At 37.6% G+C, this 25,432-nt stretch overlaps 1 protein-coding gene across 1 annotated transcript; it reads right to left on the bottom strand.

Annotated features, from left to right (window-relative positions):
- Positions 1–3,767: 3,767 nt before the first annotated feature.
- On the bottom strand, positions 3,768–4,703 carry LOC121477646 (olfactory receptor 4F21-like). Its single transcript, XM_041732074.1, has one exon. It carries the CDS (start codon positions 4,701–4,703, stop codon positions 3,768–3,770), a length of 936 nt encoding a protein of 311 aa, XP_041588008.1.
- Between the last annotated feature and the right edge of the window lie 20,729 nt (positions 4,704–25,432).

The following is a 25,432-nucleotide window of genomic DNA, read 5'->3' as shown; positions in this document are numbered from 1 at the left end:
CCACATGCAGAAGAATGAAACTAGACCACTCTCTTGCACCATACACAAAGATAAACTCAAAATGGATGGAAGATCTAAATGTGAGACAAGAATCCATCAAAATCTTAGAGGACAGCACAGGCAACAACCTTTTTGAACTTGGCCACAGCAACTTCTTGCAAGACACATCCATGAAGGCAAAGGAATCAAAAGCAAAAGTGAACTATTGGGACTTAATCAGCTTAAAAAGCTTCTGCACAGCAAAAGAAACAATCAGCAAAACTAAAAAACAACCTACAGAATGGAAGAAGATATTTGCAAATGACATATCAGATAAACGGCTAGTATCCAAGATCTGTAAAGAATTTACTAAACTCAACAGCAAAGAAACAAACAATCCAATCATGAAATGGGCCAAAGACATGAACAGAAATTTCACCAAAGAAAACATACACATGGCCAAAAAGCACATGAGAAAATACTTCGCATCACTTGTCATCAGGGAAATACAAATCAAAACCACAATGAGATAACACCTCACACCAATGAGAAGGGTGAATATTAACAAGACAGGAAACAACAAATGTTGGAGAGGATGTGGAGAAAGGGAACCCTCTTGCACTGTTGGTGGGAATGTGAACTAGTACAGCCATTCTGGAGAACTGTGTGGAGGTTCCTCAAAGAGTTAAAAGTAGAGCTACCCTATGACCCAGCAATTGCACTGCTGGGGATTTACCCCAAAGATACAGATGCAGTGAAAGACTGAGACACCTGCACCCCAATGTTTATAGCAGCAATGTCCACAGTAGCCAAACTGTGGAAGGAACCTCGGTGTCCATCGACAGATGAATGGATAAAGAAGATGTGGTCTATATATACAATGGAATAGTACTCAGCCATTAGACATATGGCTACCAATACCTACTATTTGCTTCAATGTGGATGGAACTGGAGGCTATTATGCTGAGTGAAGTAAGTCAATCGGAGGACAATATTATATAGTTTCATTCATATGGGGAATGTAAGAAATAGTGAAAGGGATTATAGGGGAAAGGAGAGAAAATGAGTGGGTAATATCAGAGAGGGTGATGGTACATGAGAGACACCCAAGTCTGGAAACGAACAAGGGGTAGTGGAAGGGGAGGTGGGCAGGGGGAATGGGGTGACTGGGTGACGGGCACTGAGGAAGGCACTGGACAGGAGGGGCACTGAGTGTTACACTATATGTTTGCAAATCTAACTCCAATTAAAAATATACAAAAAAAACTGGTAAAAGGAAAAAAGGACGGGATGAATATATGTGAAGATCAAATGGAAAGGTCAGCAAAAGAGAACCTGAATACACTCCACCTGTGCGGAGCTTCTGTTCTCATCATAATACTAATTTGTAAAGAATTCATGAAATTATGGATGTTATGTTGAAATGTATCTTGGCATATCTTGCAATAAGTCACACAGTTGGGAAGAAGCATGCCTCGGTGTACATATTAGGACCTCTGACCCTTGCTTCTAAGGTGTCTTTCTTATTCTGTTATGTTCTAAAAGCTTAATATGTTTCCATAGAAAATAACTGGTTTTCATAGCATTCTTAAACACTTCCCTCCACGATTCATTCAAATTCTTCCTGACATAAACTGTTTGCAAACAATACTGTTAGAAACCAATATTTTGTTTGGAAATTTCTGGTAACTGAGGTTGTGAATCTTTGTCCTTGGCCATCTCTTCATATAGCAGAGTTATGAATCAGGAAATGAGAACAGTCCTTCCAGGTTGTCAATATCCAGGGAGTCCTAAGACTGTAGAGAAGGCATCTCTTCTGGTCCAGGAAAGTCTTTGCTTTAGAGGCCAGACATCACAGGAATTACCTGAGAAGAAGCTCTTGATATTTCTGGAACTTTTACAAAGTTCCAGAAATGAAACCTTGTAAGAGTTCCAGAAATATCCAAGTTGGTTGGTATACATAGAAAGTTGGTTTTGAAATACTGTGAAAGTTTGTTTAAATGCTAGAGAGGAAGAGAATTAAAAGAGAAGTTGAGAGTTTATTATAGAGTATAAGATGTTTTATGTTTGGAAACATCAAATTTCTCTTCACAGATATAAAGCTGAGTCCAAAATTTTTCAGGGTCTAAATGCAGTCAGAACGTGATAAAACAAGTAATTCATTTTGTTTGGACAGGTTTTGTCAGATAGTGTTATCCTCAGAAGTGGATGTATTTATTGTGTAAAGTGACTTCTTGAGTGGGAAACACTAGAGTTCTGTGTCATGGAATAGAGAAAGGCTTATAGACATAGTATCTGTGCTGCGTCTATTGGGATCTCACAGTAAGTGCCACTAAATTGAGAGCATCATCTGTTAGTGTGCCTTTTCAGAAATTCAGAATCAAAAGTTCAAAGTGAATTTATTTATAACAGTTCTAGAGTTGGATATAAAATATCCTTCAGTTCATTTGAATGTTTTGTAGGCAGAAAAAAATCTAACTCTATTTTGATCTATGTCTACAGTTTAAAAAATTATTTATTTATTCATGAGAGATACAGAAGGAGAGAGAGGCAGAGACACAGGCAGAGGGAGAAGCAGGCTCCATGCAGGGAGCCTGACATGGGACTCAATCCCGGGTCTCCAGGATCACGTCCTGGGCTGAAGGTGGTGCTAAACCACTAAGCCACCAGGGCTGCTCTACGTCCACAGTTTTTATATTGGAACCAAGATTTCCTTTCCTGTTCTTGAGGAACTGAGGAGGTTTTGTGGGTAGCCTGTGATGGCCAGTTGTGAGATGTGATCGCATAGGCTGGTCATGACTTGCAGAAGTATGCTCATGGCTGAATGGCCTACTGTGACCTGCTAGTTTGGTTTTCCGAGACTTGTGAAAAGCAGAGAAATAGCTTATATCACAGAATTGTCTGTGCTCAAGTACCAGTTTGGGTATTTGGAGTAAAATGGGTGATTACCAGTTGGTGTCCATTGGAGGAAAATGTTTCATTAACCCTTGTTTAAGTTACAGAGCAATATTTGGAGGCTGCTTTGAAGATGACTTTTATTCGAGATGGTCCTTTCCTGTCAGCACCAGAGAGTCTGTCTCATTGCTTGTCTCTGGCCTCTTGACATGATGCATAATATTTGTTGTGGGAAATGTGGGGCATGCCTAGGAGTTCATGAACCCTCTGCAAACGAAGAAACACGTCAGACACCTGCCCTTCAAGTGAGATAATTCTAAATCACAGAATCAGTACAGTTTCCTGGAGGATTACAGTTTGCTTGCACTCCCTTTATGTTACCAACATAAGCATCTTTCCTTTCACAATACCTCTTCCCTATTCCCTTACTGATACACCCAAAAATTAGCTTCCAAATAAACTACATGCAATAAAATTTTGTCTTTGGATCTTCTGATGGAAACCAACCTAAGTAACTAGCAAGAGCTACGACCCTTCTATAAATAACCACTTGATGTGATGGTTCCTGAAATTCACCAGAGTTGTACTTACGGGAATCAAAAGAGATTTCCTCATATTGTTATTATCAAATGAGTACAATTTCAGTCATCAAATATTATGTAGTAGATATTACTGCTGTCTGCTGAAATAATAAAATAATACCCTTACATGGTAGATTCACATTTCCCATGGTAGCCAAAGTAGTGAATAAATGCTCTACAGAAGTAGTAGAATTTTATTCAGTGAAGTAGATAATATATATAGTTCTACCTATTTTAGCTGTCAGATCCCTCAGTAGAGATATCCAAAGAGCATATGGATGTATAGTTTTAGAGCTCCAGAGATAGAGCCAGTTAGCAACGTCTGCCATAATGTCCCCATTTGCTCAGTCGTTTTACAGATACCTTTATGTCTTTGTTCCTTAATGTATATATTATGGGATTTAAAATGGGGGTGATAGCAAAGTCAGCAATGAACAGGTATTTGTCAATTGATGATGTGGGGAAAGGCCAGACATAGAGAAACATGCATGGAGTGAAAAATAGAACCACCACAGTGATGTGAGATGACAGTGTGACAAATGCTTTGGATAAATCTCCTGAAGCACGTTTCCAGACAATGACTAAAATGAAGACATAGGAAAGGATTAGCAGGAAGAAGGTGCCCATGCTCATGAAGCCACTGTTAGCAGCAATAATAAACTCAAACTTGGCTCCATCTGTGCACGCAAGCTTTATGATTCTGGGAAAGTCACAGTAAAAGCTGTCTACTTCATTAGGACCACAAAAAGGCAAGTTTATAATGAAAGCAAACTGAGACATAGCATGGACCACTCCAATCACCCAGCCAGTGATTACAAACGAAACACATATTTTAGGGTTCATGATGTTCAGATAGTGCAGAGGCTTACAAATTGCCATGTACCTGTCAAATGCCATGGCTATGAGCAGCACCATCTCCACTCCTCCCATGATGTGGATGAAGCATATCTGTGTCATGCAACCTTGGAAGGAAATTATCTTGTATTCATTTAAAAGGTCCCCAATCATCTTTGGGACTGTTGTAGAGGCAACCCCCATGTCAATGAAGGACAGATTGGCCAGGAAGAAGTACATGGGAGAATGTAGGTGAGAATCAAAAATTACCAAAAAGAAAATGAAGAGATTTCCCAGGATTATCCCTAAATAGATCAAGGAAAATGTCAACATGAGAAAAACTCTAGTTTCCCAAGAACTAGAGAGTCCCAGCAACACAAACTCAGAAACCACAGAATTATTTAGTCCATCCATTGACATGGGCAGAAGAGTTGATTCTCAAATCATCTGAGGATAGAAGATGATTAAAAAGTCACAGTCAGTGATATAAATGTAAATTTCTTATTTCTTGCTAGTTTGTTCTTTGGGATACCTATCTTAAATTAGAAAGCATTTAATTGGATATGGAGAAATATTACAGATATGGAAACATTAAGGTGATAAAGAGAATGATTATACAAAAGAGAAGAAAATTATTAATACTTTAGCTGGAAATGAATGGTATTACTTCCCTTCTATTCCATTCGCAGATCTTTTTATTTTGTGTCTCAAGGATTTCAAGACATTTCCCCTGATCACTTACTGAGATGTGAATAATTTCAGCTACTACTGTCAACTTCACAGTAATATTCTCACACTACTTTGCTAATTTTCCTTAACTGAATTTATTTCAATAGTCAAAGAGAGATTTTTAGGCCCAAATTGCCTAATGCCTTTCACGTTGTTTCACCTTATATATGTGATTTGTTTTTGTTTTTATTATGTATAATTTACCATAGACGTCAACTCTTAGATTGTGATTATTCATAATTTTGATTCATAACTACTGTCATAGTACATCCCTCTACATTCAATTAAAATGTTGGATACAAAGACTGAACGCTTGTAAGCAAAAAGCATTAATTAGACAATTAAAAGTTCAATGGATGACATTTATACAAAACTTTGTACTAAGCACATTGTCTCATTTAAACCCCACATAATTCCATATGAAAGTACTTTTTTAAGATTCATTTGGCTAATGAAGAAAGTCAGTCTTCGAGGGATCAAGTGTCAGAGCCAGGACATGTATCCAGAGCTGTAGGACACCATACCCATTCTTCTAACCATAGCACTGTGCTCTTCAAGGCTGGCCCCTTCCAGTATACACTGGATCTTCCCTAAGGATCTATCAGTTAAGCTTTCTTCACCTTTTTGCTTCTTTTTACCTATTTACATAGTTAAGTTGTTTCTTTTTTTAAAGATTTTATTTATTTATCTGAGACATAGAGTAGACACATGTCAGAGTGTGGGTAGGGGCAGAGGGAGAGGGATTAGTCTCAGCAGGGAGCCCGATGGATGAGGACTCAATCCCAGAACTGAGATGAATGTGGATTCTTAAACTACCAAGACACTCAGGTGCCTCTACATAATTAAGTTCTTTTTTTAAAAAAATCAAATCTCTGAATCTTGCATCTCCTAATTTTCTTTTTCTCCCTAACTCCTCATTGGCAATCCTCACTTTTTGTTCACCAATGGGCCAAAACAATTGAGTTTCCAAAATTCCTTGTGCATAGAAAGATATCTTGGATAATGAATATTTAACACAATACTCAGTTTTTAATCATCATTTTCCTTGATCTCTCTGTCGTATTTGATATTGTTTATCATGCCCTCAGTTCTGTAACTCCCTGTGCCCTTGGATCCTTGGCTTTCATAAAGCCAATCCTCTCTCACTTCTTTCCAATGGAAGCTCCACTTATTCTAGTGTTTGGCTGAAATCTCTGGATTTTAGAAGACAGTAGCTCTATCCCAGGTTGATAGGATGATATATGATTTTTCTAAACCAGTTATGCTTAATCCCATTTTTTCTTGGCCATGAATCAATCTAAGATAGGGCATGTGACCCAGGAATGTTCAATGAGTTATAATCCAGTGTTATTTGGAGAGCTTTTTTTCCAAATGAAAAGACAGAACTTTATGTAGAGAAGGTTCTTTTCATGGCCTGTGTGTGTGTGTGTGTGTGTGTGTGTGTGCAGTTAATGCCAATGATATGCCTAACGGTACAGCAACCACAAAGTTGTAAAGCCCACATAATACAAATAATACAGTGAAAATTTAGAGAGGACCCAGAAACAAAAAGGCATGTTGAATCACTTAACTAAAGCCTGCAATAGTCTCTCTTCAGATTTATTCTTTTAACAGGAGAAAAATAAACTGGAACTTCTTTGACCAAGTCTAAGCCAGATTTTCTGTTAATTGGTAGAATACAATAGGACCATATTTATGATAGACCTTTTCTAATTATTCTTTTGCCTTTCTGACTTCTCTATACCTTTCACTAACACAGTAATCACTGTCCTCTGCTGGACCTTAATCTCTGGCTTGACTCAGAGTCTGTGGTAAGTATTCGTTCTTCTTTTAAAGTATGTTGGAAACATCTCTTCTAACCATTCACTCTACAGAATCTTATACATATGCCAGTTTACCTTGGTCGGATGAGGAAAAAGATTTAAAAATGTGAATCCTATATTACATATCTCCACCTGTATGTTTCTCAAAACTTTGTAGGGATTCTTGTAGCTCAGACAGGAAAAACTTTATTCAATATCAGTGTACTCATTTTAACTAGTACCTACATGTTGAATTCTAAATCTGTAGCTTTTCCCCTTACTCCAGAGTAATAGACCCAAAGCCGTATGTGGTGTACACAAATAGAAGTTCCACCTCCATATTTTAGTTAATATGTAAAAACTGAATTTATAATTTAAATTACTCCAATGCTTTAATCAATGTCATTACCATTCTCCTCAATGCCCAGTATAGACACCTGAGTATCACTCTGTCCCTGCATTTCCAGCTCCACTTGTACAACTTTTCCTCTCAACTATTTCTCATTTCAGTTCCTTCCTCATTTCTCTGGTCATTTTGTCTTTTACCCATTTTCCCATCTTGACATTTGAAGAGGCTCCTAAATGATCTCCCTGTTCCACTCTTCCTCATATCCAGTCCATTATACAGAATGTTTCCCTATGTATCTATCTAGAGATCAAATATGACCACATGGCTTTCCTATTTAAAGCCTTTGGTGGGTCTATGATGAGAAAAATTTTTGGTACCACATCATATCACATAAGGTCATGAGAAGAGTTGAGCAGTATTTGATTTCAGAGGATATTTCCACAAGAATTTTGGGGACTGAATGTACTAACCAGTTACTGGATAAATTTCAGAATTGAACCCTGATAAAAACTCTTGGTAAATTGGGAAAGACCAAGAAACATTTTACTATGATGATTTTAATAAAATGCTTAAACCAATAGTCAATGTCTGATTATAGATGAACATTAAAATTAAGAACATAACAAAGCCCACATCATTATATTTTAATCATTTTTACTCTAGTAGATGGATTAAACCAAATAATATTCTTGAAAGAACAGCATCAAAGGCATAATCATTCAGAAATAATAAAATTGTCCATCTCAAATACTTACAAGTAAATGAAAAATAAATCTAGAAGATTATTTTAATAAATATAATAAATAATAAATTGTAAACAATTTATTAAAATTTGATTTAAAAAATCTCATTTCTAAGTGACACAAATGTGCAATGTAAGCATTCTATTGAAAAACAGGGCAGCCCGCGTGGCTCAGTGGTTTAGTGCCGTCTTCAGCCCAGGATGTGGTCCTGGAGACCCAGGATGGAGTCCCGTGTTAGGCTCCCTTTATGGAATGGAGCCTGCTTCCCCCTCTGCCTGTGTCTGTGCCTCTCTCTCTTTCACTCTGTGTCTCTCATGAATAAATAAATAAAATCTTTAAAAACCAACTTTTCTGAAACATTTGAAATGTGGATTGAAATAGGAAATGAAACCATGCCAATGGAAAAAAAAAAGACTCAAAATTGTAAAGATTCTCGTGTAACTATTCTAAGCAATAGCTGCAGTGCCCATTAAAAGCCCAACAGCTATGTTTTGGAGCTTTAAAAAGAGATCTAAATGTCCATTTCAAAGCCCAGGGATTTTGAAAAAGATAAGAAGAAGGTGACAAGGGGAGAAAAGAGAATGCTTTCTGGAAAACTATTGGGATATATTGTAAACTCATGTCAATTAAACAATGATTAATTTTACTGACATTGAACAGATAAATATAGCAAAATGCAGATAAGAATGTGGCAATTGCACTGTTGGGGATTTACCCCAAAGATTCAGATGCAATGAAACGCCGGGACACCTGTACCCCGATGTTTCTAGCAGCAATGTCCACAATAGCCAAACTGTGGAAGGAGCCTCAGTGTCCATAGAAAGATGAAAGGATAAAGAAGATGTGGTCTATATACACAATGGAATATTCCTCAGCCATTAGAAACGACAAATACCCACCATTTGCTTCAACGTGGATGGAACTGGAGGGTATTATGCTGAGTGAAGTAAGTCAATCGGAGAAGGACAAACAGTGTATGTCCTCATTCATTTGGGGAATATAAATAATAGTGAAAGGGAATATAAGGGAAGGTAGAAGAAATGTGTGGGAAATATCAGAAAGGGAGACAGAACATAAGGACTCCTAACTCTGGGAAATGAACTAGGGGTGGTGGAGGGGGAGGAGGGGGGGGTGAAGGTGATTGGGTGACGGGCACTGAGGGGGACACTTGACGGGATGAGCACTGGGTGTTATTCTGTATGTTGGTTAATTGAACACCAATAAAAAATTAATTTATTAAAAAAAAGAATGTGACACAAATTAGGGAGTGTAATATATATGATAAAGAATGCAATACAATTTAATAGAATAATGAAGGGTTATCTACTAAATTCAGAGTATTCAATAGTTATTAAACATGTAGCTCAACATTGGAAATGAAAACTTTTGTATCTTACCATGCATATTAGAGCAAAACATGTTCTAGATGGTTAGAAGCCTTAAGTGAAAAAATAAAACTGTAAAGATTGTTAAGTTGAATTATGAGTTACTTTCTAAAATTTGAGATTGAAGAGGTCTTTCTACATTGACCTCAAATTCAGAAAGCAGATCCCAGTTTCGTATTTTCTCCTCAACAGAAGGAATGAATGGTTGCTGGTATAGAATTGGGAAATCAGTGCTTCTCTTTTTCAGCTGAAAAGAAATGTGAAGTAGTACTGTCAACCCAGAAGACAGTTGAGTCATAAAGGTAAAAGATAATTATTTGTAATTTAGTAATCCTATGTCTTGGAATTAGTTGAAAAATAGACAAATGGATAAAATGTATAATGTTATCTTACTTTAATGTTTCTTATAATTTGAAACGTTTGATGATAAGGGACTGATTATGTGGATATATTCAGGTTTTAAAAGGTCATTAGGTATATATTAATTATCATGGAAAGATATCGATAAGTCCAGAAGACTACAGTGGAAAATATTTATACTAAGGGATGGGAGTACGCACGACAAGAATGAGTAAAGGTTTAGAATTTGCCCCATGTTACTGCAAAAAATGGGGTGGTGGGATTAAAAACAATTTAAAGATTTGACTAGTGTTAACACACAATGTTACCTAGTTTCAGGTGTACAATATAGTGATGCAGTATCTCTATATGCTACTCTGTGTTCACCACAAATGCAGCTACCATCTATTGTCATACAGGTGGTGGGATTGTAAATAATTTTATGCTTGTTTCTTTATCCCCAACTTGATTTGTATTATTTATTTTTTTAATTGGAAAACAAGAGTGTCACAGTAATTTGAGGGGATGGATACATTTATATAGGAAGCATTTCCAATACATACAGTAAAATGCAGTATTTAGGGTACAGACACAAGGGCCAAACTGTTTGCCTTCCCAGATCCCATTCACCTGCTGTGTGCTCTATGTGAGGCACTGAGCTGCCAGATGTGTCCATTTCTTCATGTGTTAAAGGCAGATACTAAGAGTCACTATCTCCTAAAGTGGTTTTGAGGAATAAATGAGTTGAAAAGAAAACATCAGAAAGTGCTTCGACACTAAAGTGCTAAATAAGTGTTATCTCTTCCAATAATTTTGATAGTTTTCAAGCAACAGGCCTAGAGTTTTCAGACTGGAAACAGTGGTTGAATAAATCTGGCAGACAGAAAGCTAGCATGCTTTTTTCATGTTGTTTCAGTGGAAATATATAGATGTTTCTTTTTATTTTTATAATTCTAAGATTCAGAGTAAGAGGAGTTGGAAGACAAGATGTAATTCATGTACTATTTGCAAAAAGCCTCTAGAGCTTTGAAGAATATTTTATATTCATCTTTCATACAGTTTTATCTCTGAGAAGGAGTATGTAAAACAACATGAATGGAAATCATTCCACTGAAGTGAGTTAACGAAGGAAAGGGGTTTGGGGAAGAGAAGTAAATTGTGGGGAACATGAAAGTAGATAATGATGGACCCAGATGCTGGAGAATTAAGAATGGGCTTTTCACCTACCTGCAAGGCTCTGGGTTCACCCTCAGCAGCTTCAAGGGTTTGAGAAGCACAGAGAGATTCACTCCCTTTTAGATGCACTGTTATTAATTAAGACAGAGCTATAAATAGTTCTTACAATTAGGAATGAAACCAATTATGAGATTGAGTCTTAATAACTAATATTTATTCCATTATTGGCTGTTGATAGAAATTAGGACTTTTGTGAACCTTGGCTTTTTCCCCAAGGGTCAATTCCATGAGATGCAAAACAGTAACAGAGAAATTGAACAGTCTGTGCGATGAGTAGTAATTATGTGGTTTTGACAGTATTTTTTCAAATTTGAGATCAGAGGTGTTATACATTACAGATGTTTTATGACTTATAGAACTGTTGAGATTTATCAGAACTATGAGTCACTGGTTATATCTGTTTGGCATAAATATCTCATAAAAGGTAAAATACCACTACACACACTTAACTGCTAATTCTGCTTAGAATTTTGAGAACTAATAAGTTGGCATTTGATAAGTATGAAAGCTCAAAGGATACAGTGACCATAAGCTGAACAGTGTCACTTGGAGTTTTAATACCTAAAATTATTCTATATGGAGATCTAGAGACAAAGGAATTTTTGTTTTTGGAAAAAAAGAAGTATGTTTATATTAAATATACCTTGATGTTGTTTTTCAGTCATAACAGGCCATTTAATAAGCAAACAGAGTATCCTACCTAGGCTTCACTGCAAGATTGCTTGGAGTCTCATCTTTACAGCTGTTACTTGAGATCACTTTTGTGAAGAAATGTTTTTCTGTTTAAAGGAAACCCAGAAGCTATTTAATTAAGGTGAATTTATTTTCTGGAGGGATTAGCTCCAAAACACTGGTCCTTTTTAGCGAAAATGGCAAAGCTTTTTAGGGCCAATATATTGGCCAAGTCTGTATACATGGAGCTAGAAAAATAGTGAATAACAAAATAAGGAGAATATAATGAGTCTGAGAATAATAAGAATACAGTGTAGTGCTGAAGTGTGAATTCTGTGGATTAGGAAGGATCAAGATGAGGTAACAGGGTAGAAACAACTTGCAAAAGCCTGAGGATCTTTTCTCTGCAGTTGAATCCATAAATATTTCTTGTTTTTGGACAGGCCTGATTAAAGAGTGGGAAGGCAGTAGGTCCAACATTGAAGAAGATGCAGTCTCTCGACTACTTATTGTCCTCCTCGTCTCAGCAATATAAACTCCAAGGAAAGGTGAGATGATGTGACTATACATAGGCATCATATGTTATCTGCACTGATTGATGAAAGTCAGAAGGAGAAGTGATCCCTTGGTTTTCAGGAGTTAAGTCTATTTTCACACACTAGCAGGGCATAATATTTCCATTAATACACATCAGTACATGTTCTCAACAATAAACGTTACTGTCAGATTTGATTCTCTTGCCCGTTTAGAGATGTAAGGTGGTATTTCATTATGATCTTCCGTTGCAGTTTCTCCATTACTAATTAGGTTGAGGTTGAGTATCTAGTGTCCCATAGTAATTTTTTTAAATTATTTTTATTTTTAAAATTATTTTTATTGGAGTTCAATTTGCCAACATATAGCGTAACACCCAGTGCTCATCCCACCAAGTGCCCCCCTCATTGCCCATCACCCACTTATCCCAACTCCCCACCCACCTTCCCTTCCACTACCCCTTGTTCATTTCCCAGAGTTAGGTGTCTCTTATGTTCTGTCAACTTGACTGATATTTTCACTCATTTTATCTCCTTTCTCTTTCTTCCCTTTCACTAGTTTTTGTATTCCCCAAATGAGTGAGACCATATAATGTTTTCCCTTTTCTGATTGACTTATTTCACTCAGCATAATACCCTCCAGGCCCATCCATGTCGAAGCAAATGGTGGGTATTTGTCGTTTCTAATGGCTGAGGAATATTCCATTGTATACATATACCTCATCTTCTTTATCCATTCATCTTTTGATGGACTCCAAGGCTCCTTCCACAGTTTGGCTATTGTGGACATTGCTGCTATAAACATTGGGGTGCAGGTGTCCCAACATTTCAAGGCATCTGCATCTTCACAGTGCAATTGCTGGGTCATAGGGAAGATCTATTTTTAATTCTTTGAGGAACCTCCACACATTTTCCAGAGTGACTGCACCAGTTCACATTCCCACCAACAGTGCAAGAGGGTTCCCTTTTCTCCACATCCTCTCCAACATTTGTTGCTTCCTGTCTTGTTAATTTTCCCCATTCTCACTGGTGTAAGGTGGTATCTCATTGTGGTTTTATTTTTTATTTCCCTGATGGCAAGTGATGCAGAGCATTTTCTCATGTGCTTGTTGGCCAGGTCTATGTCTTCCTCTGTGAAATTTTTGTTCATATATTTTGCCCATTTCATGATTGGATTGTTTGTTTCTTTCCTGTTGAGTTTAATAAGTTCTTTATAGATCTTGGATGCTGGCCCTTTATCTGATAGGTCATTTGGAGATATCTTCTCTCATTCTGTAGATTGTCTTTAGTTTTCTTTACTCTTTCTTTTGTTATGCAAATCTTTTTATCTTGATGAAGTACCAATAATTCAATTTTGCTTTTGTTTCTCTTGCCTTCATGGATGTATCTTGCAAGAAGTTACTGTGGCTGAGTTCAAAAAGTGTGTTGCCTGTTTTCTCCTCTAGGATTTTGATGGATTCTTGTCTCACATTGAGATCTTTCATCCATTTTGAGTTTATCTTTGTGTATGGTGCAAGAGAATGGTCTAGTTTCATTCTTCTGCAGGTGGATGTCCAATTTTCCCAGCACCATTTATTGTAGAGACTGTCTTTTTTTCCAGTGGATAGTCTTTCCTCCTAGTAGAATATTAGTTAACCATAAAATTGAAAGCCCATTTCTGGGTTCTCTATTTTGTTCCATTGATCTATGTGCCTGTTTTTGTGCCAATACCACACTGTCTTGATGACCACAGCTTTGAAGTACAACCTGAAATCTGGCATTGTGATGCCCCCAGCTATGGTTTTCTTTTTTAATATTCCCCAGGCTATTCAGGGTCTTTTCTGATTCCACACAAATCTTTTTTTTTTTTTGATTCCACACAAATCTTAAGATAATTTGTTCCAAGTCTCTGAAGAAAGTCCATGGTATTTTGTTAGGGATTGCATTAAATGTGTAAACTGCCCTGGGTAGCATGTATATTTTCACAATATTAATTCTTCCAATCCCTGAGCATGGAATACTTTTCCATCTCTTTGTGACTTCCTCAATTTCTTTCAGAAGTGTTCTGTAGTTTTCAGAGTATAGATCCTTTACTGCTTTGGTTAGGTTTAATCCTAGGTATCTTACACTTTTGGGTAAAATTGTAAATGGGATTGACTTCTTAATTTCTCTTTCTTCACTGTCATTGTGAATGTACAGAAATGCCACTGATATCTGGGCATTGATTTTGTATCCTGCCACACTGCCAAATTGCTGTTGAGTTCTAGCAATCTTGAGGTGGAGTCTTTTGGGTTTTCTATGTAGAGTATCATGTCATCTGTGAAGATGGAGAGTTTGACTTCTTCTTTGCCAATTTGAATGCCTTTTATTTCCTTTTGTTGCCTTCTGTGGCTAGGATTCTCATACTATGTTGAAGAGCAGTGGTGAGAGTGGACATCCCTGTCTTGTTCCTGATCTTAGGGGAAAGGCTCCCAGTGTCTCCCCATTGAGAATGATATTTGCTGTGGGCTTTTCATAGATGGCTTTTAAGATGTTGAGGAATGTTCCCTCTGTCCCTATATTCTGAAGAGTTTTGATCAGAAATGGATGCTGTATTTCGTCAAATGCTTTCTCTGAATCTCTTGAAGGGATCATATGGTTCTTGTATTTTCTCTTGCTGATATGATGATTCATATTGATTGTTTTACGAGTGTTGAACCAGCCATGCATCCCAGGGATAAATCCCACTTGGTCATGGTGAATAATCTTAATGTGTTGTTGGATCCTATTGGCTAGTATCTTGTTGAGAATTTTTTCATCTGTGTTCATCAGGGATATTGGTCTATAATTCGCCTTTTTGTAGGGTCTTTGTCTGGTTTTGGAATTAAGGTGATGCTGGCCTTGTGGAACGAGTTTAGAAGTACTCCATCTTTTTCTATTTTTCCAAACAGCTTTAATAGAATAGGTATGGTTTCTTCTTTAAATGTTTGATAGAATTCCTCAGGGAAGCCATCTGGCCCTGGACTTTTGTGTCTTGGGAGGTTTTTGATGACTGCTTCAATTTCCTCCCTGGTTATCAGCCTGTTCAGGTTTTCTATTTCTTCTTGTTGCAGTTTTGGTAGTTTGTGGTTTTCCAGAAATGCGTCCATTTCTTCTAGATTGCCTAATTTATTGGCGTATAGCTGCTTATAATAAGTTTTTTAAATAGTTTGTATTTACTTGGTATTGGTGGTGATCTCTCCTTTCTCATTCATGATTTTATTAATTTGAGTCTTTTCTCTTTTGTGTTTATAAGGCTGGCTAATGGTTTATCTATCTTAATGATTCTTTCAAAGAACCAACTCCTGGTTTGTTGAATGTTCCACAGTTCTTCTGGTCTCTATTTCATTGGGTTCTGCTCAAATCTTTATTAATTTTCTTCTTTTTCTGGGTGTAGGATCTATTTGCTGTTTTTCTCCAGCTCCTTTAGGTGCAAGGTTAGTTTGTGTATTTGAATTCTTTCCAGTTTTTGGATGGATGATTGTATTGTGATGTATTTACCTCTTAGGACTGCTTTTGCTGTATCCCAAAGATTTTTAACTGTTGTATCTTCATTAGTATCCATGAATCTTTTTAATTCTTCTCTAATTTTCTGGTTGACCCTTTCATCTTTTAGCAGGATGGTCCTTAATCTCCATGTGTTTGAAAGCCTTCCAAACATCTTCTTGTGGTTTAGTTCTAGTTTCAATGAATTATGGTCTGAAAATATGCAGGGGACAATCCCAATATTTGGAATTGGTTAAGACCTGATTTGTGACCCAGTAGGTTGTCTATTCTGGAGAAAGTTCCATGCGCACTTTAGAAGAATGTGTATTCAGTTGCGTTTCCATGTAAAGTTCTATAAATATCTGTGAAATCCATCTGGTCCAGTGTATCATTTAAAGCTCTTGTTGCTTTGGAGATGTTGTGCTTAGAAGATCTGTCAATTGTAGAATGCACTGTGTTCTAGTCAGCAAGTATAAATGTATTGTTATCTAAGTATGTCTTTACTTTGGTTATTAATTGATTGATATACGTGGCAGCTCCCACATTCGGGGCATAAATATTCATGATTGTGAGGTCCTCCTGTTGGATAGATCCTTTACGTATGATATAGTGTCCCTCTTCATCTCTTACTACGGTCCTCGGGATAAATATTAATTTATCTGATACAGGATGGCTACCCCTGCTTTGTTTTGAGGACCATTTGAATGGTAAATGGTTCTCCAACCTTTCATTTTTAGGCTGTAGGTGTCCTTAGGTCTTTTATTATTATTATTATTTTAATAATACATTTATTTTTATGGTGTTCAATTAGCCAATTGTTCTGTTATACAGAATAACACCCAGTGCTTATCCCTCAAGTGCCCCCCTCAGTGCCCATCACCCATTCACCCCCACCCCCCGCCCTCCTCCCCTTCCATCACCCCTAGTTCATTTCCCAGAGTTAGGAGTCTTTATGTTCTGTCTCCCTTTCTGATATTTCCCACATAAAATTAGTGTCTTGTAGACAGCAAATAGATGGGTCCTGCTTTTTTATCCAGTATGAAACCCTGAGCCTTTTGATGGGGTCATTAAGCCCATTCACGTTGAGAGTTACTATTGAAAGGTATGAGTTTAGTGTCATCATGATATCTATTCAGTCTCTATTCAGATACGTGTTTATGTGGATTGTTTCCTTGGACTTCCTCTTTCTTTTACAGAGTCCCCCTTAACATTTCTTGCAGAGCTGGTTTGGTGGTCACATATTCTTTCAGTTTCTGCCTGTCTTGGAAGCTCTTTATCTCTCCTTCTATTCTGAATGAGAGCCTTTCTGGATAAAGTATTCTTGGCTGCAGGTTCTTCTCATTTAGGACCTTGAATATATCCTGCCAGCCCTTTGTGGCCTGCCAGGTGTCTGTGGAGAGGTCTGCTGTTAACGTAATACTCCTCCCCATAAAGGTTCCGGATCTCTTGTCTCTTGCTGCTCTAAGGATCTTCTCTTTATCTCTGGAATTTGCAAGTTTCACTATTAAATGTCGGGGTGTGAATGGCTTTTATTGATTTTAGGGGGGGATCTCTCTATCTCCTGAATCTGAATGCCTGTTTTCCTTCCCATGTTAGGGAAGTTCTCAGCTATGATTTGTTCAAATACACTTTCTGGTCTTCTGTCTCTTTTGGCCTTTTCTGGAACCCCAATTAAACATAGATTTTTCCTTCTGAGGCTGTTATTTATTTCCCTTAACCTTTTCTCATGATCTTCTCTTTTTCCTCAGCTTCCTTCCTTGCCATCAACTTGTCTTCTATGTCACTCACTTGTTCTTCTACCTTGTTAACCCTCGTCGTTAGGATCTCCAGTTTAGATTGCATCTCATTTCATTGATTTTTTATTTTGGCTTGATTAGATCTAAATTCCGCAGTCATGAAGTCTCTTGAATCCTTTATGCTTTTTTTTTAGAGCCACCAGTAGCTTTATAATAGTGCTTCTGAATTGGCTTTCTGACATTGAATTGTAATCCAAATTTTGTAACTCTGTGGGAGAGAGGACTGTTTCTGATTCTTTCTTTTGAGGTGAGGTTTTCCCTCTAGCCCTTTAGGGAACTCAGTCTGCGGTTTGAGGTGTGCTCTCCCCTAGCCCAAGTTCCTCTGTTAGTGCCCCTTGGAGCCTGAGGGCATCCTTGCCCCTCTTGGGATCTTGCCCGAGTTCCCTGCGAGCGCCTTTCCGTCTGGAAAGATTGGTAGAGTTCCTGCTTCTGCGGGCCTGGGCTTTCCTGTCCTGGGGGCTCCCACTGCCTGGCCTTAGCCCCGCTCCTCCCGGGGCCCCTCCCCCTAGGATAATTTCTTATTTCTTTATTTTTTTTCCATCTTCCTACCTTGATAGAAGTGCAAACTCTTCTCACTGTAGCATTCTAGTTGTTCTCTCTTTAAATCTCAGGCCGAATTCATAGGTTTTCATGATGATTTGAAAGTTATCTAGGTAATTTGGTGGGGACAGGTGACTTGGGGACCCTACTCTTCCACCATCTTGCCCCACCTCTCCCATGGTATTTCTTTTCAGAAATAAATACCTGCTCAAATCTTTTGCTCCTTTTGGGGTACCTGTTTTATTAATTTCTAGGAAGTACTCAGATTTTTGTATATTGTGTTGTTTTCATGATGGTTTCTTTGTGACTTTCTTCTCATCACTCTAAGTTTCTTGTGCTTTGAAGCAACACATTATCCTTTCTCATCCTCCCAGCTCTGTTTTCTTATTTCTTTAACATAAGGTAAAATTATAATCATAAAATCACTTATTAATATAAGGCAATAAGTTTTCAAGTTATTATGAATGATTCTTCCTGGTTACTTAACAAAAAGGGTCAAGAGAAACTCCACCTTTAAAAACAATGAAGACTTGAAAACTTGACCTATAGGGGTAATGCTGTGGAGTACAAGGGCAAAACGATTTCAGTTCAATTCATTTTCTTCCTAAGTAGATGTCGACCACTCAGATCTCTTTAGTATCCTGTCTAGCTAAGCAATGGTCAGGGTGAGTAAATCATGTATTTTTAGAAATGAGAATAATGGATAATTAACTCAGAGTGGTTTTGTAGTAATACATAAGCTACGTAAAATGCTTAGCATCGTGTTGGGGGCATTAGTGGTATTAAGTAATGATACAACGATTAGTTTTATCATTGTTATCATCTGGTAATTTTTTAGTAAATACAAAGGCATATTTATGCAAATTATTATTACCAGTTATTATCTACTCCAAGTGGCAAGAATTTAAGTAATGGGGTTATTTAAAATTTGATTTATTCATTAGAGAGAGAGAGAGAGAGAGAGAGAGAGAGAGAGACAGAGAGAGACAGAGAGAGAAACTGAGAAGAGAGAGAGAGAGGTAGAGGAAGAGAAAATTCTCAAGCAGACTTCATGCTGAGCATGGAATACTGGATCCTAGGACTCTGAGATTGAGACCTAAGCTGAAATCAAGAGTCAGGTGCTTAACTGACTTAGCCAGCCAGACATCCCTAATGTTGGATTTTTGAACATATCTTTGTCATGGAATAAATACAAACCATACATCTGGGAATACTTCATGCTTACAGATATGAAGGGTCATGTTTCCAGTTTAGTTTACAGTCCAAAATGTGGCCAAATTGGGATGTAGACATTTGCTGATTACATGAGAAAACTAAAAATTGTCCTATGGATTTATAAGCCTACTTATCAGTCTCTTGATGGCATTTCTAATCTCTTTATTTCTCAGAGTATAAATGGCTGGATTCAGGAGAGGTGTGATTACTGTGTATAAAACACAGCAAGAACTTGTCCACCCAAGTGATGCTAAGTGGCCACAGATAGATTAACATGCAGGGTACAAAGAAGAGAAGCATCACTGTGATGTGGGAGGTGCATGTAGAGCACCTTGGATATTCCATCCTTAGAGTGAAGACAGACTGTTACTAGGATGTAGGTGTAGGAGGCCAGTAAGAGAAGGAAGCAAGTTGTTGCCAAGACCCCACTGTCAGAATTTATCAACATATTCAGAGTATGTGTGTCCATGCAGGCCAGTGTGCTCACCAAAAGAATGTCACAATAAAAACTGTGACCCACTCTTCTGGGTCCACAGAAGGGCAGATCTAAAATCATAGCCAGTCGGCTCATGGCATGCACAAAACCAATGATGCATGATATCAAAACTAGCCAGATGTACTTTTGTCTGTCCATGATGCTGGAGTAATGGAGTGGCTTGCAGATGGCCATGTAACAATCATGGGCCACTGTCACAAGAAGCACCATCTCAATTCCTGCAAATAAATGCACACAGAGGATCTGGCTCGTGCATCTACCAAAAGAGATGGTCTTATGATGCTTTAGGAAGTCTGTGGTCAGTTTGGGGGTAGTTACTGAGGTAAGGCAGAAGCCCACAAATGAGAGATTGGCTAAGAAGTATATTTGGGAATGGAGATGAGGGTCCATGAAGAATAAGATCACTACGATGAGGTTGCCCACCACAGTCATCAGATAGAGCATAGAGGAGGGCAGTAGGAGGAAGGTCTGGAGCTCCCTTGAATCACAAAGTCCATGAAAAATGAACTCAGACACCACAGACTGATTTGTATCATCCATTTAGTAATTGTGTTCTAATGCAGACCAAAGAAAGACATGAACTAAGAACTTCTAGAATGGAAAGAAGAATCTCATGAATGCTCAGATGTTTGGGAATAGATAAGTATGACTATTGTGCAAAATTCAAATCTTAGCATTGTATGAAGCTGAAGATTGAAAAGAAATGTTCCTTAAATTACGGGTAGGCTAGTCCTATGACCAAGATGGGGAACTAATTATAGAAGGGTAGGTCCAAAACCTTACCTATAAGAGGTCTAGTTATGGGAATGAAAAAATGAATATTCTGATGGAAAATGTCAATGTGACGTACTCTTTTTTTAATATAAATTTATTTTTATTGGTGTTCAATTTGCCAACATGTAGAATAACACCCAGTGCTCATCCCCTCAAGTGCCCCCCTCAGTGACGTATTCCATAGATAACTTCTCCACGGCTTGAATCTGCCTCTTCTGGAGAGAGAATACATAGCTTTGAAATACATTCAGAAGCTCTTTCCCAGGCTCCAGGACAATAATGGAATGCTACATTTCTCATGCATATATGAGTCTCAGAAGCAAATCTATTGTGAAGTGGATATGTGTTAGCCCACTGAACTGAGCCAAATTCCTTCACAATCTCTGAGTCATCAGATGACTTGAAAAGAGATATTTGTGTTTCAAAAAAGACCCCAGATGCTGACTATCCATTTCTAATATCCAATATTTCCCTCCATTTGTAATCTCCCCATGAATTGATATTTCCAAAAACTCATGTGTTCCGTGGCCTGAGTACCATCATTTACTAACATACATAGGCTGGTCCTTGGTTCTCATTGGTAACAGGGATTTCTTCTTGAGATTGGACTAAATGATGACATATGAAAGCTATTTTTACTTCTGACTGTTCTTTATGGGAGAAAATATAAATTCTAAGTTCATTTATATATAAACTCTTACTTATACCCTTTAAATTGACCTCTGTAGAATTACATGTATTTACTATTTTATAGAAGCCAGGAAGCCAAATCCTTTTCTCCTTCATTCCTTCTCTTTAACCATTCTTTCTTTTGTTTCTCATCATTTCACTGTCTTTCTGGTATCCTAATTTTTTCCAGTAAAGTTTATTATAAAGTTACCTAAGTAGCTCTAATTATGCACCGTTATGTTAAGCACCTTACAAGCATTTATCTGTTTTGCTTTTTATTTGTCTGTTTGTATTTGTTTCATAGAGTTTAAAGCATTTTGAATCTACACCAGTAATGCATAGATTATGTGTTTTATCCCAGTGTCTCCAATGCAATGTTATTGTATACAGTGGTGAGAAATACCCTTGTATGGAGTTTTTTTAAAAGATTTATTTTTTTTATTTGAGTGAGTGTGCATGCACCTGTGAGCCATGGGGGTAGCAGCAGAGGGAGTAGGAGAGAATCCCGGGCCCACTTTCCTCTGAGCACTGAGCCAGATGCCAGTCTAGATCTCAGGACCCTGGGTTCAGGACCTGAGCTGAATCTAAGATTCTGACCCTTAGCTGGCTGAGCCACCCAGGGGCCTCCTAAATGTAATCTTAATTTCTTATTCTGAGATTGACCAGTTTTCCCATTTTTAAGAATTAATTGCCTTTCATTTGAACTGCATATCTACTTTTTTTCATGTATTTTTCCTTTTGGGTTTTGCTCTTTCTCCTTCTAAGTTTTTTTTTTTTTTTGGCCCTGAAAGTCAAAGCAAGACTTTTTTCTTTTGTTTTTTTAACAAAAGCAACATGTAGATGTGATATCCTGTGAATATTTTTTCACTACTGATTTTGATTATTTTATATTATGTATTTTGTTTGGTAAGAATAGTTAACATAAACCTCACAAACTATATAAATACAGAAATCACCTACTTTTCAAGTTATAAAGTAACAGATAATAAAACTATATTTTAAACTGAAGTCTGTCTGACTCCAAAGCTTCCAAAATTTCTCTACTAGAAGATAGCTTGTGATAGAAACCTTGGTTTTGATGACTAAGAAAATAAATAACATTTCTGAAGTAAATCATCTTGTTCTATGAGATGATAGAGATATGAATTAATGCAAATGGCTAATTAGGACAAGAATGAGATATACAGGTTCCCATTAAAATCACTGCACTTTCATTCTTTTAGATTTTTCAGTATTTTGCCCTATTAATTTTTGACTGAAGCATTTCTCTCTTTCCTCTTTTGATCAAAGGTAAAACAAGTAAAATCCAAAAGGGATAAGAAAATATCAGGATAAGTTGGAGGGTTTTTGAGAATCAATTTTCTCCAGTCTGGACATCTGGGAGCATCCAAGACTATAGAAATGTAGTTCATTTTTTAGTGTGTAAAATGCTATTAGGCATTCAGAAGTCTCGGAGATTAGTTGGGAGAGTAAACCTGTAATATTTACCATTCAGACATTCTCAGAACTCTAAACCTTATAGATTGGTTATGGGAAATAATGCTTCAGGGGAAAAGAAAGATTTTAGTCTTAAAACAGGGGGAAGGCATTAAAAGTGTGGGTCAAACATCAGTTACCTAGGATATACTTACCCTACACAGATGACCTCTGAAACCGGATCTTTGCTTGCTGAGAGATTTACTCTAGAGTTTTCCTTAGAAGAGATAAAGTCCAGTTAATTTTGTGCCATGGGCAGTATGAGAGTGTTGTGTCCTCCCCAGTGTGCCAGGTATATGCTGTAATGAGTAGTCTCTGAGCCTGGAGGCTTCCCATATCTGTGTTTTAAATAGAGCCAAGCATTTGGAAAGGCTTTCCCTATCACATTCTTGGGGAACTTTCCCTGAGGGAAAGCTGGACATTGAGGGCATCGTGCAATAATGCACCATTTCAAAGCTAGATCCAAGATAGCCTTGTTAAATACAAGTAAAAGGATAAGAGAAGGAAGTTCAAAATGTTTAATTACTTTGCACATCAGGAGGATGTAACTATCTCTCTTTTGCTGTGTATCTACCATGTCACAAATTGGACGAAGCTGTCAGTTCCAGTTTCACCAGAAGTCAGATGAGTTATGGAGGAAGGCAGGTGGCAGCCAGCTCATCTTTGGTATGTGGCAACTCTGCTCATGATAGAAGCGCCTGCTTGAACCTCACTCCTGGGATTTCAAAGGCCTATTAGATCTCAGTGTTCACAGTCCTTCCCTGAGCTGGGTCATGAATATTAATAATTTTAATGTAAACCATATGAGAAACATTTCTCTAAATGAGGAAAGATAATGAAGGGATATTTTTAAATGTACTTTTATTAAAGAAATAATAAATGAATGCAATCTAACTTAATACTATTTAAACTCTGAGTAATAGATTGTTTGGAGCAAATACAAAAGTCCTCTTCATCTGTCCTCTCCCAGTCTTATCCACTCTGGGAGGTAACAACACCCAGTCTTGTAGTGCATCCTTTTGTCACTGTTACCATCAATGATGATGAGTGTATGTGTCACCATACGTCCTTAGAGAATCTCATATTTTAATCTTTTTTGTGTGTTTTTTTACAATTTTGATTTTAAATAAGTTTGATGTGAAAGGCTATTAATAATATTATCTGTTTCTTTCTTTATTTTTCTCTTATTCCTTCACTGGTCGCTGCTCCTCTGTGTCCTCTTTGCTGTCTCATTTTCTCCCTTTCAGAGTTTTATTCAATTTATTTCATGTCTAGATCAAAACATTTAATTTCTTCATTCCGTGAATCATTTGTGCCCTGAGTTCTAGAGTCCATAACCGTCTCAACGTGAGAACATAGATTCAATGCTTATTCACTGCTTGTAGGCTACAACACGCTTTTCAGGCACCAGCTCGTGCAATCATGGTAACATGTAGATCAATTTTCAGAGGAGATTCAGGCAAAAAGTGGCTAAATTACTTTCCCAAGCCTTACAGTTGTTAAATGATGATCAACGAGAGGTACCCTCTGGCTAAGGTCGCTGGTTTAGAGAAGAGTTTGAGGAAGTGCATGCCTGGCCTGAAACTTAAAAAGAGGAAAACTTAGTAATGCAATATCATACTGTTACTGAGCTCTTGGTCTTGTATTTACTTTCCTGGCTGTTTTTTTGCTTGGCTGTTTTTGTTTTTGGATTCTCATATAGCTGTGCTCTTATGGTTTCCTTAGCTTCCTACTTGTCCTGCTCTTCCCTTTCTACCATTTCTGCCACTATTTGGCTCACACTTACTTTTTTGTTTGTGTTTGTTTTTGTTTTTGTTTTGGCTCACACTTAATGGGCACTTTCCCAGATGAATAGCAGTCAGAAGGGTGCCAATATGAGATTTGTCAAGAACTGCAAGGTCATGAAGCAGTAGGAATTAATTACCTTGTAATTAGTCATCATACATGTTTGAAAAATACAAGAAAAACACAGTATAGGAGACTTCTGGTTTCTCTCTGACAGGTAAAGACTTGTAAGTTTTTCTTTGCATTTATACAAGAAAAGGCTAGACACCTAAAATCATGGCTTTATTTATTTATTTATTTATTTATTTAAGACAGAGAGAAGAGAGAGAGAGAGAGAGAGAGAGAGAGAGAGAGAGAGAGAGGCAGAGACACAGGCAGAGGGAGAATCAGGGAGCCCGATGTGGGACTCGGTCCTGGGACTCCAGGATCACGCCCTGGGCCAAAGGCAGATGCTCAACTGCTGAGCCACCCAGGCATATCAGCTTTTTTTTTTTTTAAACCCCTGTAATAACTGATGTCACAATGCAAATTGCCCCTTTGAATCCTTTTTGACAGATGCATACACAGAGTCCAAAATGATGTCTGATTATCTGGAGAAGAAGTCACTGGAACTATGAAGTCATAGGGACACTTGATTGATAATTTTGTCAGTTTGTTGTAGGCTTCAGTATGGACTAGCATGAGAACTTTTGGGGGCCACTTTTAGTGGTGGCACACTTTTGGGATCTTTACATCCAAGAATCCTACCAGGTTCTCACTATAAATATTCAAGAAGGATCTTTTTCTCATGGTTATGAATGGGTAGGGTAAAGTAAACATTGTGAAGTTACTCAGAGTCTTTTCTATAATGAAGGGCAAGTGAAAGGACCTGGTTAGAGCACAATTTTAACTTTCCCTGCTGGTTAAGAAAGTTTTTCCCAGGCCAAATTTTTTTTAATAATAAATTTATTTTTTATTGGTGTTCAATTTACCAACATACAGAATAACACCCAGTGCTCATCCCGTCAAGTGCCCCCCTCAGTGCCCGTCACCCATTCACCTCCACCCCCCGCCCTCCTCCCCTTCCACCACCCCTAGTTCGTTTCCCAGAGTTAGGAGTCTTTATGTTCTGTCTCCTTTTC

Source organism: Vulpes lagopus, chromosome 2 (genome assembly GCF_018345385.1).
Source record: "Vulpes lagopus strain Blue_001 chromosome 2, ASM1834538v1, whole genome shotgun sequence".
Lineage (NCBI taxonomy): Eukaryota > Metazoa > Chordata > Mammalia > Carnivora > Canidae > Vulpes > Vulpes lagopus.
This window is presented reverse-complemented; position numbering and strand designations above follow the sequence as displayed.